The 17481-nt window shown below is 40.2% G+C and overlaps 1 protein-coding gene across 7 annotated transcripts in view; it reads left to right on the top strand.

Moving 5' to 3' along the window:
* Positions 1-17481, top strand: part of MPHOSPH9 (M-phase phosphoprotein 9) — a 61430-nt gene that overhangs the window by 7821 nt on the left and 36128 nt on the right. For 6 of the 7 annotated variants that reach the window (XM_023739223.1, XM_004384983.3, XM_023739226.1 and 3 more), the window contains 4 exons: positions 7727-7816; positions 10519-11039; positions 12134-12257; positions 16553-16643. In XM_023739223.1, coding sequence (XP_023594991.1) covers positions 7727-7816; positions 10519-11039; positions 12134-12257; positions 16553-16643 — 826 coding nt within the window. Of the gene's footprint in view, positions 1-7726; positions 7817-10518; positions 11040-12133; positions 12258-15052; positions 15119-16552; positions 16644-17481 lie in introns of those variants that run through there. The other variant, XM_023739228.1, reaches the window with a different exon arrangement.

Genomic DNA, 17481 nt, shown 5'->3' with positions numbered 1-17481 from the left:
AGAATTTCCGCATTCTGTTGGCTCACCTTTCTTTGGAGTAGGCATAAATATGGATCTCTTCCAGTCATTTGGCCAAGTAACTGTCTTCCAAATTTGGTGTTTTTTTTTTTTTTTTAGTGTACATTAATGATATTGTTCAAGAATTTCCGCATTCTGTTGGCTCACCTTTCTTTGGAGTAGGCATAAATATGGATCTCTTCCAGTCATTTGGCCAAGTAACTGTCTTCCAAATTTCTTGGCATAGACGAGTGAGCACCTCAAATGCTGCATCGGTTTGTTGAAACATCTCAGTTGGTATTCTGTCAATTCCTGGAGCCTTGTTTTTCACCCATGCCTTCAGTGCAGCTTAGACTTCAGTTCTTGAGCATATGCTACCACTTGAAATGGTTGAACGTCGACCAATTCTTTTTGGTACAGTGACTCTGTATTCCTTCCATCTATCTTCTTTTGATTCTTCCAGCATCGTTCAATATTTTGCCCATAGAGTCCTTCAGAATTGCAACTTGAGGCCTGAATTTTTTCTTCAGTTCTTTAAGGTTCAGAAATGCTAAGCATGTTCTTTCCTTTTGGTTTTCTAACTCCAAGTCTTTGCACATTTCATTATAATACTTTAGTTTGTATTCTCGAGCCACCCTTTGAAATCTCTTCAGTTTTTTTACTTCATCATTTCTTCCACTTGCTTTAGCTACTCTACGTTCAAGAGCAAGTTTCAGAGTCTCTTCTGACATCCGTTTTGGTCTTTTCTTTCTTTCCTGTCTTTTTAATGACCTCTTGCTTTCTTCATGTATGATGTCCTTGATGTCATCCCACAACTCGTCTGGTCTTCAGTCATTAGTGTTCGTTGTGTCAGTACTATTCTTGAGATGGTCTCTAAATTCAGGTGGGATATACACAAGGTCTTATGTTGGTTCTTGCGGACTTTTTAAAATTTTCTTCAGCTTCAACTTGAACTTGCATGTGAGCAGGTGATGGTCTGTTCAGCAGGTGGCCCCTGGCCTTGTTCTGACTGATGACACTGAGCTTCCTTATTGCCTCTTTCCACAGGTACAGTCGTTTGATTCCTGTGTATTCCATCTGGCGAGGTCCACATGTATAGTCACCGTTTATGTTGTTGAAAAAAGGTATTTGCACTGAATAAGTTGTTGGTATTGCAAAATTCTGTCATGGGATCTCTGGCATCCTTTTTATCACCAAGGCCCTTTTTTCCAACTACTGATCCTTCTTTGTTTCCAGCGTTCGCATTCCAGTCACCAGTAATTATCAGTGCATCTTGATTGCACTTGATCAATTTTAGACTGCAGAAATTGGTAAAAATTTTAAATTTCCTCATCTTCGGCATTAGTGGTTGGTGTGTAAATTTGAATTATACTCCTATTAACTGGTCTTCCTTGAAGGTGTAGATATTGTCCTATCACTGACAGTGTTATAGTTCGGGATAGATCTTGCAGTGTTCTTTTTGACAATGAATGTGACCCCATCCCTCTTCAGTGTGTCATTCCCTGCATAGTAGACCATAGGATTGTCTGATTCAAGTGGCCAATACCAGTCCATTTCAGCTCAGTAATGCCTAGGGTATCTATTATAGGAAATGCATTCCATTTCATTTTTGATGATTTATTATTTTCTTAGATCCATTCCACGTTCCAATTAATTATAAATGAATGTTTGCAGCTCTTTCTTCTCATTTTGAGTCATGCCACATCAGTAAATGAAGGTCCTGAAAGCTTGACTCCATCCACGTCATTAAGGTCGACTCTACTTTGAGGAGGCAGCTCTTCCTGTCATTTTTTGAGTGCCTTCCAAGTTGAGGGGCTCATCTTCTGGCAGTATATCAGACAGTGTTCTGCTGCTGTTCATAAAGTTTTCACTGGCCAATTTTTTCAGACGTAGGCTGCTAGGTCTTTCTTCCTTGTCTGTCTTAGTCTTGAAGCTCAGGGAACTGCCAGAAATTCAAGCCAGATTTAGAAGAGAATGTGAAATGAGGAATGTCACTGCTGATGTCAGATGGATCTTGGCTGAAAGCAGAGTATACCAGAAAGATGTTTACCGGTGTTTTATTGACTATGCAAAGGCATTCAGCTGTGTGGATCATAACAAATTGGGATTCACATTGGAAGAATGGGAATTCCAGAACACTTAATGGTGCTCATGCGGAACCTGTACATAGACCAAGAGGCAGTCGTTTGAGCAGAAGAAGGGAATACTGCGTGGTTTAAAATCAGGAAAGGTGTGAGTCAGGGTTGTGTCCTTTCACCATACCTATTCAATCTGTATGGTGAGCAAATAATCCGAGAAGCTGGACTATATGAAGAAGAACGGGGCATCAGGATTGGAGGAAGACTCATTAACAACCTGCGTTATGCAGATGACACAACCTTGTTTGAGGAGAGTGAAGAGGACTTGAAGCACTTACTGATGAAGATCAGAGACTACAGCCTTTGGTATGGATTACTTACACCGCAACATAAAGAGAACAAAAATCCTCACAACTTGACCAATAAGCAGCATCATGATAAATGGAAAAAATATTGAAGTTGTCAAAGATTTCATTTTACTTGGATCCACAATCAATGCCCATGGAAGCAGCAGTCAGGAACTCAACATATTTTATTGGGCAGAGCTGCTGCAGAAGACCACTTTAAAGTGTTGAAAAGCAAAGATGTCGTTTTGACGACTAAGGTGCGCCTGACCCAAGCCGTGGTGTTTTCAGTCGCCTCATGTGCATGTGAAAGCTGGGCAGTGAATAAGGAAGACCGGAGAGGGATTGACGCCTTTGAATTGTGGTGCGGAGGGAGAATGTTGTATATACTGTGTACTGCTAGAAGGACAAACAAGTCTGTCTTGGAAGAAGTACAGCCAGAGTACTCCTTAGAAGTGAGGATGGCGAGACATCGTCTCACGTACTTTGGACATGTTTTCAGGTAGGATCAGTCCCTGAAGAAGGACATCATGCTTGGTAAAGTAGACGGTCAGCGAAAAAGTGTAAGACCCTCTACAAGGTGAATTGACACAGTGGCTGCAACAATGGGCTTAAACAGAGCAATGATTGTGAGGATGGTGCGGGTCCGGGCAGTGTTTCATTGTGTTGTACATAGGGTTACTGTGAGTCGGGACTGTCTCAATGGCACCTATAACAACAGTGTACGTTATGAAGGAGCCCTGGTGGTGCAGTGGTTAAAGCGCTCGGCTGCTAACTGAAAGGTCAGCAGTTTGAACCCATCAGCTGCTCTGCGGGAGAAAGATGTGTCAGTCTGCTTCTGTAAACCCTGTGAGGCAGTTCTACTCTGTCCTATAGGGTTGCTATAAGTTGGAATTGACTTGATAGCAGTGGAGTGGAAGTCTGCATTATTAAGACAAAACAAAACCTTTCTCAATTTGAGCAACTAAGAGCTCTGAAGATGATCTGATTTCTTTGGGATTTCTTTATAAGACCTCTCTTCGGGATTTCTTAAGTTTTATTACTGCTTCAACTTGGGAAGCTTACATAATTTGATTTAATTGGGTAAGGTTCAGTCTTTTAACATTTTAACAGAAATACTTTAATACATTCTTAAGTACTTGCTATTGCTAATATTTCTGTGATTGTGAGAAACTTCAAAAATTTTTATTGTGGTAAAATATGAATAAAAAATTTGCCGTTCTAGCCATTTTTAAGTATACACATAAGTGACGTTAATTACATTCACCATGTTATGCTTCCGTCACCACTGTCCATTTCTGAAAATTTTTCATCACCCTTAACAGAAACTCAGAACCCTTTAAGCAGTAACTCTCCATTCCCTCCTTCCCCCAGCCCTTGGTGCCCACCGATGAACTCTGGTCTTTGGTCTCTATGCATTTGCGTGTTCTAAATGTTTCATACAAATGCGATTATGTATGTCCTTTTTTGTCTGACTTCTTTGACAGAAATTTTTAAAGAGCATTAACTAATTTGTTTCATCTAGTTACTTTAGCATTTTACCTATTTAGTACTTCTAATTATAATAACACCATTGGCCTCGAGTCAATTCTGACTCATAGCAGTCCTATGGAACTGAGGAGACTACCTCATAGGGTTTCCAAGGAGTGGCTGGTGGATTCCAACTGCCAACCCTTTTGGTTAGCAGCTGAACTCTTAACCACTCTGCCGCCAGGGCTCCTGTGATTGTAATAGTAAAGGTTATATGATGATAATAATTATTATCACAGTATCTACCATTTAGTGAGTGTCTGTTTGCCAGGCAGTGTAGTGTGCAGTTTTTTTCAGTGGCACTCAACCTTATTAGACCCAAACAAAAAACCCACTGCCACTGAGTCAATTCTGACTCACAGTGACCCCATAGAGTTTCCAAAGCTTTAAATCCCTGTGGAAGCAGACTGCCACATCTTTCTCCCATGGAGTCGCTGGTGGTTTCGAACCACCAGCTGTTTGGTTAGCAGTCAGTCTCTTTAACCACTGCACCACCAGGGCTCCTTTATTAGACCCAGTGCCCCTTTTTTTGATAACAACTTTCAAAATAAAATCACTCTTTATTATCCTGAAATAAAATTCACAGATGACTAACTGTACCCACTTAAACAAATCTATACAAAGTCCTCTATATGTCTTGTAACTGTGATATAAAGGAGGAATAAAACTTACAATAAAAGAAATATTTTAGTATATAAATGCTTGGGCATATCTCCATTGGAGACATAATGAAGTAGTCTGGTCTTTATGTGTATGTAGACTCAGCATGCACGCACAGCTACAGACAGACTGGTAAAGGTGTGTCATATTGGTGATCAGGTACCAGGAGCAACACTGCCGTGGGTGACATGGTTTTCTGACATGGTGACCAATGTTTGATAAAGTTCTGAAGCCAACTGAGATCTTGGTGGTTGCATTCCTGGACAATTTGTTATATGAAACTGCAAGTCATAGATTGTTTTTATAGTATAAAATGGACACAGGACAGTTCTTCGTTGTGGGGGCTGTCCTGTGATTTGCATCTCTGGGCCCTGACCACTAAATGACAGTGGTGCCCCCTCTTATTTGTGCCATCATGACTTCACTAATTTCCAGAATGCATTTCCATCCCCATTGAGACCTCTGCTTGACCTGTATCATAGTTAAACTTGAAATTGAGTCCTCCCAGTCGCTGATGATGAGGTGTTATTACCCCCATTTTATAAACTAGGAAAGTGAGGCACAAAGAAGTTAAATTTATTTGTTTGGGATTGCACAGGTTGTTAGTGCAGAGCTTGGGGTCAAACCAGGACCCAAGGGATTTTTACTAGGCTAGGCTATAGAACTCCTATTCAGGCCAGTTTTTAAAAAGTATAGATTCGAACTGGTAACCCAAAGGTCGGCAGTTGAAATCCACCAGGCGCTCCTTGGAAACCCTATGGGGCAGTTCTGCTCTGTCCTATAGGGTCGCTGTGAGTTGGAATCGACTCGACAGCAGTGGGTTTGGTTTGATTTTGGTGTGGAGGGGATAACTTTCAATTAGATGTTCATATCCTCCAACAATATGTAAAATGGAGGTAGTGTATTCCATTTTGGTTTGCAATAAATAATACTCCTTAATAACTAAATGAATGTTATTAACTGTTAATGTTTTTAAATAATTTTAAAATTAAAATTAATTCTAAAATCTGAGTAGGAAGTAAGCTCTACTGATTTGCTTCTCAAATAAGTAAATGACATAAAGATGTAGTTATTATCAAGTCTCTCATATAACATGAAGCCATTTTTTGGTTGGGTATTCTATAATTATTATAATTTGGTTTTATGTGAATAGTATATCAGATTAAAAATAACTCCTAAAATGTGTAAGTGGTAGTATGACTTAGTAAGAAAACTGTGTTGCTTGATTCTTAAACTTGTTTTCATTGATATAAGGTATTTTGTACTGTAGCTGAGGAGCCTTGGTGGCGCAGTGGTTAAGCACTCGGCTGCTAACTGAAAGGTTGGCAGTTAGAACCAACCAGCCGCTCTGCGGGAGAAAGATGTGGCAGTCTGCTTCTGTAAAGATTACAGCCTTGGAAACCCTGTGGAGCAGTTCTGCTTTGTCCTGTAGGGTCGTTATGAGTCGGAGTCTACAGCAGTGGGTATATTGTAGCTAGGTTGAAAAGATGAAGAACTTAATTTGATCTAGCCTACTTTGCCCTGAAATTAGTTGATTTAGAATTAATACTTCCTATCAGGAAAGCTGTATTTCATTTTGAAAGCTTCTTTTTTCAATCCTGAGATTTTTCCTCCTTCACCTTAGTTCTGTTCTACAGAGGTCCGCTTAATTCTGTTATAGTTCAGATGTTATGAATTGAAAACTGGCTTTCAGCACGAACCTGGAGGGTCTCTGGTGTGTTTTAGTCTGTAATACTAAGAAAAGCACAACTTGAAATATGCATTTTACTGTACTCATGTAGGCTTAGGTTTGAGTGCCTGTTCTCTCCTCTGCAGTGTGTGCTGCGTGCTGGAGGAGGAGTGAGGGCAGGGCTGGGAGACAGACAAGTTAACACGCCGCATGAGAGAGAGCCTTTCTGATTGTGGTGGTTGCTCTGAGGGAAATAACCAGGAGAACGAGAAGGAGGGAAGCTGTTAGGAGGGCTTGGGAAGGGGCCAGTTAAGCTGAAATTGCAGGATGAGAGGAAGCTAGCCTTGTTACCAGTGGGGTTGGGGGTACTGCAAGTACAGAGCTTTTGAGATGGAGGACAGTTTCGGCATGTTCAAGGAACACAAAGAGGCCAGAGGGGCAGAGAGGGACGAGGTGGAGCTGGAATGTGTGCATGAGGTGGGTCGTGCAGGTCCCTGGAAGCAGTGTTTAGAAGTGGACGTTGAAAAGACTAACCTGAGAGCTGGTTTTCACGGTCGCTGTGTATCGCTATTATACATTATCACGTGCAATCTATTACTGAGAGTATCCCAGCCTGGAGATTGAATGTAGGCAGGCTCCCTCCTTACTGTGTTTTGGCGTAGTCTGGTTATAACCATCAGAACGCAGACTGCTCTTGGGAGTCAGGGAGAACCAGGACCAGAAAGTGGGCCATGAAGGAATTGAGGGCCAGTCCCACAGGTGTTCAGAGTGATTTTTTTCATTCCTTTTTCAGCTCTGCAGTGCTTTAAAACGGTGTAATATCTGACTTTAAAAGCAGTTTTTTAGTTAGAGGGCAAATAATTAGGGGCCAAATTTTCATGGTACCAAACTGTTTCTTGCTTTAGGATGTGGGATTCTTCTTCTGGGTACGTGTCAATGTGAAGAAATCATTAGCTGGTATGAGGAAAGGAAGAAGAAGAACATAAGACAAATATTAAGAGCAACCACCAGTTGTTATTTAATCCGAAATGATAGTAGATGCTATCCAACAAAGATGCCATTTGAAAAATAAGATTTACCAGACTTTCAGAATCACAGGCTACGTAAGATAGGGGTGTTCAACTCTATGTCCTTGTATTTTTTGCAATAACTATGTTTTTATAACTGTTTGTTTAATAAACTTGTAACCCATGGACATCAAGTTGATTCCAACTCATAGCAACCATGTAGGGCAGAGTTGAACTGCCCCAGAGGGTTTCCAAGGAGCGGCTGGTGGATTCGAACTGTTGACCTTTTGGTTAGCAGCTGAGCTCTTAACCACTGTGCCACCAGGGCTCCATTTGTTTAATTAGACTTATAAAAAAGGCACTTACTCATTGGAGGAATTTTTCTGTGAAGCATTACCTTAAAAAGTTCTTTTTTAACTAAAATATTTTATGATTTAATAGACCAGGTGGTTACAGCTATTCAGTTTGGTGGAAAAACAATGCCAAGAGCAGATAGTTGCCCAGCAGGAACAATTCCACAACCAAATTCAAGTAAGTTGTTATTTTTTCATTAAGCTTTTTGCTTTACCATTTTTTAATATCTGTAAGGTTTGCAGAAAAACCAATTAATACCTTATACTAGTTTTGTTTATAAACTAAAGATAAAGCATACATATTATCTTGAGAGTAACATTTAAGGACATGATGTAATTAATTACCTTGTGGTTTGTTTGATTTTTACTAGAATTTGTGTTTTCTTTTTTTCATATTTATAATTTTTTTCTTGTGGTAAAATATATATAATAAAACATTTGCTGTTTGTCTTGGTTATCTAGTGCTGTGTCATGGATTGAATTATGTCCCCCCAAAAATGTGTGTATCAGTTTGGCTGGGCCATGATTCCCGATATTGTGTCATTTTCCTATATGTTGTAAATCCTGTCTCTGTGATTTTAATGAGGGAGAATGGGCAGCAGTTGTGTTAGTAGAGCAGTACTCAATCTACAAGATTGGATTGTGTCCTGAGGCAATCTCTAGAGATATAAAAGGGAGAAGTGACCAGGGTGGGTTGGGGGTGGGCTTATACCACCAAGAAAGCAGTGCCAGGAGCAGAGCACGTCCTTTGGACCTGAGGTCCTTGCGCAGAGAAGCTCCTAGTCCGGGGGGGAACACTGATGAGAAGGCCGACAGAGAGAGAGAGAGAGCCTTCGCCTGGAGCTGACACCCTGAATTTGGACTTTTAGCCTACTTTACTGTGAGGAAATAAATTTCTGTTTGTCAAAGCCGTCCACTTGTGCTATTCCTATTGTAGCAGCACTAGATGACTAAGACATGCTGTTATAACAGAAATACCACAAGTAGATGGCTTTGACAAAGAGAAATTTATTTTCTTACAGTTTAGGAGGCTTGAAGTCCAAATTCAGGACGCCAGCTCCAGGGGAAGGCTTTCTCTGTCTTGTCAGCTCTGGGGGAAGTCCTTGTCACCAATCTTCCCCAGTCAAGGAGCTTCTCAGTGCAGGGACCGCAGCTCCAAAGGATGCGCTTTTGTCCTGGCTCTTGTTTCTTGGTGTTAAGAGGTCCCCATCCCAACTTTCAAGATCCCATTTCTTCCCAATCAGTGCCCTCACTTTAACTTCAGATACCTCTCGAGGTTGGCAATTGAGTTGGTGTTGTAATTCAGCCACTCTTACGATAAGACTCTGGGTTTTGTTTTTGGCAGTATCAGCACTGTTAGTAGAAGAAATAAGGCTTTCTTTCAAAGCACAAGTGGAAACTTTGAGGTTGTTCATGTGGCGCTTCAGCTTTGACTCTGAAGGCGTTAGCTCATTTCTTTCACCAGTTTGTCTAGCGAAAGTAGGACCAACCAACCAGCTTCCTTATACTTCTCATTATGACAAAATTGTAAAATGTATCACACGTGCAGTCACCCAGAGCCTCGCCTTTCACCAATCCCTGATCAGTAGGTGGTGATATTTTACGTATTTGTATTGCCACCGCTTTCCATGGATTAACAGTGCCCTCTTTACTACTTGAAGCAGAGTCATCAGCATCTTTAAGACTAACCAGACTTGAGAACCAATTTAGAAAACTCATCCTTACAATTTTATTTCTCTGGAACCACTCTCGGTACCAAGTGTCTTAGGCTAGGTTCTCTAGAGAAGCAAAACCAGTAAAACGTGTAAATACATATATAGAGAGATTTATATCAAGGAAATGGCTCATGCAGTTGTGGAGGCTGGAACGTCCCAAGTCTGTGGGTCAGCATAGAGGCTTCTCCTGATTCACGTAGCTGCAGGGGCTGGGGAACTCAAGGTCAGCAGGTCAGAGAGCAGGGCTGTTGCTCACCGGCTGCGAAGATCAAGGAATCCCAAGATTGGCAGGCAAGACTTCAGGTAAGCTGCTTGCTCAAGTCCCGAGAACCGGGGGTCAGATGATCCACAGGTCAGCTGTAGGATCCAGAGCAAGCAAAAGTCCATGAGCCTGACCAGAATGTCCTCTTGTATTTGATGCGGGCCACATGCTCAAGGAAACTCCCTTTCAGTGGCTACTCACAGTAGATCCCATCATGGAGGTGATCCCGTTATATCAAGTCTCATCATGGAAGTGATCACAACATCAAATGACTGCCAAACCACTGTGAATCATGGCCCAGTGAAGTTGACTCATAACCTTATCCATCACACAGTTTCAACCATTTTTATGTGTACAATTCAGTGACATTAATTACATTCACCATGTTGTGAAACCATCACCAGTATCCCTTTCCAAATTATTCCATCACCCTTAACAGAAACTCAGTACCCTGTAAGCAATAATTCCCCATTGCCCCCTCTTACCCAACCCCAGTAACCACTTAATAAACTGTGGTCTCTGTGCATTTGCCTGTTCTAGATATTTTTTGTAAGTAGATCATACAATATATGTCATTTTTTATCTGACTTATTTCACCCAGCACGTTTTCAAGGTCCGTCCATGTGCTAGCATTTATCAGTGCTTCATTTCTCTTTATGGCTGAGTAATATTCCATTATGTGTACATGTCACATTTTGTTATCCATTCATCTGTTGATGGGCCCTTGGGTTGTTTCCACCTTTTGGCTATTGCGAGCAGTGCTGCAGTGAACATTGGTGTACAAGTGTTTGTGTTTTTGAGTAACATTCAATGCTATTTTTAAACAGAGCATTTTTATAACATTTGCAAAAATGTGATGTTTCCTATACTTTCTTACCCAAATCTGTAACCTTTTATTTTCAGCGTATACAAGAGGAGATCAAAAACTTAGTGAAGTTACAGACCAGTAATGCTTCCTGGGCTCCTTATGATAGTTCTTCAAGCAAACAAATATCTTCAGAAAGTCCAATGGGTTTTTTTTATGAAAACAGTGAGAGAAATGAATCTGTTCTCAGTTTACCGAAGTCTAAAGAACCTGAAATGCAGCAAGAATCATCCCCATCACAACCAGACTGCAATGTGGATAGCAGTTCAGTGAGCAGCGGATATGGCACCTTCTGCATCTCAGAATTAAATGCCTGCAAATCCAAAGACCCCAAAGAGTTCATGGAAGACACAGAGGTTTCCAAAGAACAGTATGTAGCACCTGTGGTGCAGACAGATTCACTTCTAGGTGGTGTAAAAAATAAGAGTTTTTATATACAGACTGCTGAAGAGTTTAGTGCATCTTTAAAGGATGATATTTCTGTTTTTCCTGGTGAATTTGAACATAATTTTCTTGGAGAAAATAAGATTTCTGAAGTATATAGTGGAAAAACAAATAGGTAAGTGGAATTTCTCTGTCATTTGAAAGGAATTTTACCTGTTTGTTAAATTTAGAATCTAGTAAATTAAAGCTCCTTTTAGTGATGGCTCAGTGGTTAAGAGCTCGGCTGCTAACCAAAAAGATCAGCAGTTCGAATCCCCCAGCCGCTCCTTGGAAACCCTATGGGGCAGTTGTACTCTGTCCTATAGGGTCGCTATGAGTCGGAATTGACTCAGTGGCAATGGGTTTATTGGGACTATAATGTAGTGAGACGTATTTGAACATTTATCAGTTTTACCATTAAAATTGAAGCCTTTTATTTACTTACTGCCTTTGAAAAATTGAAATAAGCAAAGCACACCACATACAAATGCCATTTGACTTTTTCCACTTGTTATAAGACTGCTAAGCTCTTAAGGTGGGAGACCATGCCAGAAAAATACCTTTCCTGTTTTCTAGTCACCATAAACGTGCCAAAAGTCAAAGTTCAGGACTGTATTCATAGTGGAATTTCATCACACATGTTCATATAATTTGAAACCAAAAATTGTATACAAGCATATTCAATTTAATTTATTTTTTTGTGTATAAGAGTTACCATAAGGAGAGTTTTTATAAGTTCAGTGACATTTTGTTTGACTCAGGATACGTTTTAGTAAAGGAGTCAGTGGCTGAATGTTTGTAAACAGTAAATTTTTTTTTTAAATTATGTGGTTTACCCTAATTTTTCAATTTCATATTGCTGAAATACATCTTGTAAAGTAAGGTATTTCTCTATAGCAACACAAATCTTGTGTCCTCACGTATAATTATTAGTTGTTGCCAAGAAACAGGTTTTCACTGTAGATTTAGGTTTAGTCCTATAGAGAAGGGGCCAATATGGTGATTTTTGTTCTATTCCATGGCTACAAGTTATGTATATTATTGACCACTGGTAGTCTTTTTACTTTGCCTAGAGGAACTTGAGAAAGGAAATTTTGGTAACTCAATAAAAACCCATCTCTTCACTATTAGAAAAACAACTCAAAGCATTTTCCACTGACACAGCATCCGCTGATACTTAGCATTATGTGTGAAGGACATAAAGTAATTCTGGTTTTTTCCTTTTAATAGTAAATCTATAACATCATGGGCGCAAAAGCTGAAGCAGAACCAACCAAAGAGAGCACACATAGAAGAGGGACGTTCAAAATCTATGCAAGGAAGTGAGCAAGCAAAGAAGTCGCTAAGCGAGAAAGTAAGTGATGAATCACTTCTCTCGGTATGCTTTGGCTGTGATCATCATGTTGAGTTTATACGCATTCACCAACATACCTGTTTTTTAGCCCTTTCTTCTGTACTGTTAATTTGTTCCATTCAGTGCTCGGCTCTTAACCGAAAGGTCAGCAGTTTGAACCCATCAGCTGCTCCTCCACTCTACGGGAGAAAAGACCTGGTGATCTGTTCCCATAAACATTACGGCCTAGGAAACCCTATGGGGCAATTCTACTCTGTCATATAGGGTTGATATGAGTTGGAATTGACTCAACTGCGTTGGGGTGTTGGTTCTTTAGTAGGCCAGAAAAACAAAATGAGTGAGCATACAGTACTCTAAAAAATCAACCATTTTGTAAAGATCTTATTTCTCTTTGTACTGCAGGTGTTTACATTTAGCCAGAGAGTAATTAATTTAATTGTTAAAAAAAAAAAAGAATGCCTCAAATGATATCTATTACTATTAAGTTATAAGAAGTAGTAGTATATTTGTTGAGTACTTTAAGTAAGATGCTTTATTTTTAAAATGTTGAAATTTGGACAGCTCTGAATTTATAATCTAAATATAAGAGATTAAATGGTTAAATTCTACGTGACCCTGTTGCTAACTCGGCAGTTTTGTTTTGTTAAAGAATTAGAGATATGGGGTAAGTTTTAATACACCTTTAAAGCCTTTGTGGGCCTGACTTGCCAGAGGATAGAATTGTTTACTGTAATACACTGAAATTGCAAGATTAGGTCTTTCTGCAAACCTGATACCTTTAGAAATTGGCCATGTTGTGGTCATCTTAAACACAGCCGTTCTGTCATTCTATGAAAAAGATCTATTAGAGAATCAAGATTGTAAGAACATAGTCCCTCAGCCTTCCTAAGGTGCTATTTATTTCTCTTTTCTTTCAGTAATTTTTCTGTCTTCAGCCCATGGCTATTTAGTCTTCCTAATCTCACCATAAGGAGCCCTGGTGGCGCAGTGGTTAAAGCACTCGGCTGCCAACCAAAAGATTAACAGTTTGAACCCACCAGCCACTCTGTGGGAGAAAGATATGGCAGTCTGCTTCTGTAAAGATTACAGCCTTGGAAACCCCATGGGGGCTGTTCTGCTCTGTCGTACTGGGTCGCTATGAGTTGGAATTGACTCGCTGGCAATGGGTCAGTCTAACCGTTCTTCGAACTTTTTCAGATTATGTTGAGGAGGTGGGATGTGAAGTTGAAGAAAGCTACATGAACTCGAAACCTCTGTGGCCTAGCAAAGCCTGTTGGTGCTGTGTGGGTGGTTCTACTCTTTGGAACCTGTATGCCATCAAGGATTCCAGGGTGGCATATCCTTGTTTGGTATGATAGCTTAAAGGAGACTGGGATAAAAACTACTGTTTTCATTGGAATAGATTGGCATCAAGGGAGAATGCTTTCATCAATAGTAGTTTCTTTTCTTCTGCTGTTACGTTCCCTGAAATTTCATTTTGTGGAGATTTTTCCTCTTCTGATAAATTTTGAGTTTCTGGTTATGTAACTCAATAGATTCACTTATTTTCTTGTTGTCTTTTGTGAATGTAACTCAACATAGGTTTGACAGAGCCCTGTAGTTCCCAAACTTTGCTGCACATTAGGGTCACCTGAGAGTTTTTAAACACATACTGATGCCTGGGTGCCAACCCCAGAAGTTTTGACTCCTTCTGAAAGAGGTGTGACCCATTGTGCTAGGAGTCTTAAAAGCTCCACAGGTGCAGTAAAGTTTGGGAAGGAGTCCCTGGGTGGCCCAAATGATTAAGCATCGGCTGTCAGCTGAAAGGTTGGTGGTTCAAGTCTACCCAGAGATGCCTCAGAAAACAGGCCTGGCGATCTGCTTCCAAAAGGTCACGTCCTTGAGAACCCTATGGAGCACAGTTCTGCTCTGCACACTTAGGGTTCCCATGAGTTGGACTTGTCTGGACGGCAACAACAACAAGAAAAGTTTGGGAACCACTGGTATAGCCTAACTTTTCTCTCCAATTCAGTGGAGAATCAGGGTCGCTGCAAATGATCAGGTGCAGTTCCCGAGAGATGCCCTTGTGGGAGGCCTACTTAGTAGTCTTCTGCCTCTGTGGTATCCCCAAGGGCAGAGGGTGGAAGCTGTGAGGGGGAACGAGTCTCTCCAAGTCTATCCTTTTGTTTTCTTGGATCATCTCCTGGCAGGTCTCATTCCCCCTTCTTCCTCTTTTTTTTTTCCCCCCTTTGAGGTGAATGATGTATTTGGTATTAACTCATTAGGGGAAATCAAATTTCTTTGATATTTCTGAGCTTTGATTTTGATTTTGAGGTGATGGTGGTTGGTGAATTAAACACACCACAACCTGAAATGCATCTCTCCCCTGCATAATTCCAAACCACATTTTATGGCTTCACAAAAGTTGGCATTTTCCTGTTAATCTCATCTCCCATTTTGTCCAGTTTTCACTATAAATCGGGCCATCCTAGTTATCAGGATTCTGTTCTGATCCAATTTTCTTTTTGTACAATGGTAGTTTATTTTGGGCAATAGCTATTTGAAATTGTATATTGTTTAGCCTAAAGATTTCCCAAAGCTCAAGTCTTTTCTTTGTTTCCTTGGTTCTTTGTGTCCGGCTGTCTTGAATTTACCGTTTCACCAGCTGAAGGGCTTTGTGGTTGTTTTTCAGATGGGCTAACAGACCGTTGCTGAAACTAATTAAGGTCCTTGTGTTAGTCTGAGGCCAGCTTCTTTAGCTAAGAGGGGTTACGTTTCAGAAGGGCTTTTCACCGCACTGTACTTTCATTTCTCAGTAAAAGCTGGACCTGTTCAGGGGCTGCCTCGTTTGCTCAGAAGAGTGCAGCACGCAGCTCTGTCAGGTAAGCGCCCTCCTCATCCACCGTTCGTGTCAGCTGAGCGCACCCGATTTTTCACCTCAGAATCTGGGAGAGGACACAGTCTCTTACTGGGCATTATTTGACTTGGTCTTCTCCAGTTACCCTTTCCTGGTCTTTTCAGTACTGGAACTTGACGGAATTTGAGCAGGGGTTTTGGAAGAGACAAAAGATGACTGAGGAATTTCTTACTGATAAAAATGAAGCTAAGTGGTGCCTTATAAGGCTGAGGTGATAATTCCTCTTCTTGGCAGTAGATTTTTATTATTTATTATTCCAATGTACTTTTACTACCATGGATGAGTTTTAAGCAAATACAACTTTTTTTTTTCCCTAATAATATTTTCTTTTTTTTTTTGGTGAATGTTGACACAGTAGTTTGGTTTCCCATTCAACAGTTTTACACAAATTATTCAGTTACATTGGTTACATTCTTCACAATATGTGAACATTTTCTATTTTCCATTCTGGTTGTTCTGTTTCCATTAATCTAGTTTCCCTGCCCCCTTACATTCTCATCTTTGTTTTAAAGTAATTGTTGACTGTTTGGTCTCATATAGATGATTTTTTAAAGGGGCACAGTACTCACGGGTGATATTCTTTATTTTGTGAACCAATCTGTTATTTAGCTAAAAGGTGACCTCAGGGGCTAGTTTTGGTTCAAGATTTAAAGAGTATCTCAGGGCAGTAGTCTCAGGGAGTCCTCCAGTCTCAACTGGTCCAGTAAGTCTGGTCAATTTAAATACTTTTAACAGAAAGGAAAAGTTTGAGGGTGATGGAACTGATGAGAAAAATTCTGCTAGAAGTAGCCTTGTCCAATATCCCTGTTTGGAAACAGATTTCTCATGGCAGTGCCAGAGATACTGTGGGGAGAGCTTCACTCAGACAATTTTATTAGAATTAAGATAAGTTAGCAGCTTGTGTCTTTTCTGGTTCTCCCATTGCTGTCGACTTGATTCCAACTCATAGGAACCAATTATTTGTATATATAAACTTCATATTAATTATTGATTTGCAGTTTTTGGAGTTAATTTGATTTATTGGAGATGTATGCTAATGATGTATGTAATGTGGTTATATGTTAATGATATTTACATTCATTTTTATACTAAATGACTTTAATTATAGGCATCTCAAACTTCTTTTGGGAAGAGATGGTAAATTATAAACTTTAGTTCTGAACTCATTAAATACACCTGCCCCTGGTTTTCTCCTTCCAGCCCTGCAGAGAACCAAAATAAACTTTTGTAAATCACACAGGGCAAGAAAACCCTTCACCATGAATTTCTATTATTTTCCATTTGTGTAACCACGGAGAAAGCCGGGCCTCGTCCTCCACAGACCTTCTGAAGGTTCCTCTGGTCGGCAGTTTGTGCCTGATGACTTTTAGCTGTCAACTAATGTTTTTCTTTCTTGTAGCCTGATTTCACAGCTGCTACACAATCTCATGCTTTTTACCTCAGTAAACCAGATGAAAGTCCAGATTCGTGGATATCTGATTCAGGAACAGGTATACTACTTAGATTTTTTTTTCCAACAATTTGTTTGCATTTGTCATTATCAGATGATAATCAGATATAGTGTATGAGAGCAGTTTCTGTAAATATGTTATGCATTGTTCTTCTGGTAGAGGTAACTTCCTTGTCTTAGTTTTATGTTACAAGTTCTGAAAAGGCAGAAGGAAGTACTTTTGGAATTATTTAAAAAAAAAAAAAAAAATCATCTCAGCACTATGAGGCGCTCCAAAGGGAATTAGCAAATTCAGACCCTCTGGGAACCGTTCTCTGTCTATACTTCAGGGTGATCTCGTTCCAGTCTTTTTTTTTTTTTTTAAATGTTTTTTTTGTTGTACTTTAGATGAAGGTTTACAGAGCAAATTAGTGTCTCATTAAACAATTAATACACATATTGTTTTGTGACATTGGTTGCCACACCCATGACATGTCAACACTCTCCCCTTCTTGACCTGGAGTTCCCCATTACTAGCTTTTCTGTCCCCTCCTGCCTTCTCATCCTTGCTCCTGGGCTGCTGTGCCCATTTAGTCTCGTTTTGTGTTATGGGCCTATCTAATCTTTAGCTGAAAGATGAACACCAGGAGTGACTTCCTTACTGAGCTATAAGGGTGTCCGGGGAGCATAATCTCAGGGTTTCTCCTGCCTTTATCAGACCAGTAAGTCTGGTTGTGCGTGTGTGTGTGTGTGTGTGTGTGTGTGTGTGTGTATGTATTGTGTTGTATTAAAATTTTGTTCTACGTTTTTCTCCACCTCTGTCCAGGACCCTTTATTGTGATCTCTGTCAGAGCAGTAAGTGGTGGTAGCCGGGCACCATCTAGTTGTACTGGACTCAG

The sequence above is a fragment of the Trichechus manatus genome, unplaced genomic scaffold (genome assembly GCF_000243295.1).
Source record: "Trichechus manatus latirostris isolate Lorelei unplaced genomic scaffold, TriManLat1.0 scaffold00131, whole genome shotgun sequence".
NCBI classification, from domain to species: domain Eukaryota; kingdom Metazoa; phylum Chordata; class Mammalia; order Sirenia; family Trichechidae; genus Trichechus; species Trichechus manatus.
The sequence above is the reverse complement of the archived record's forward strand: the minus strand, read 5'-3'. Positions and strand labels throughout refer to the sequence as shown.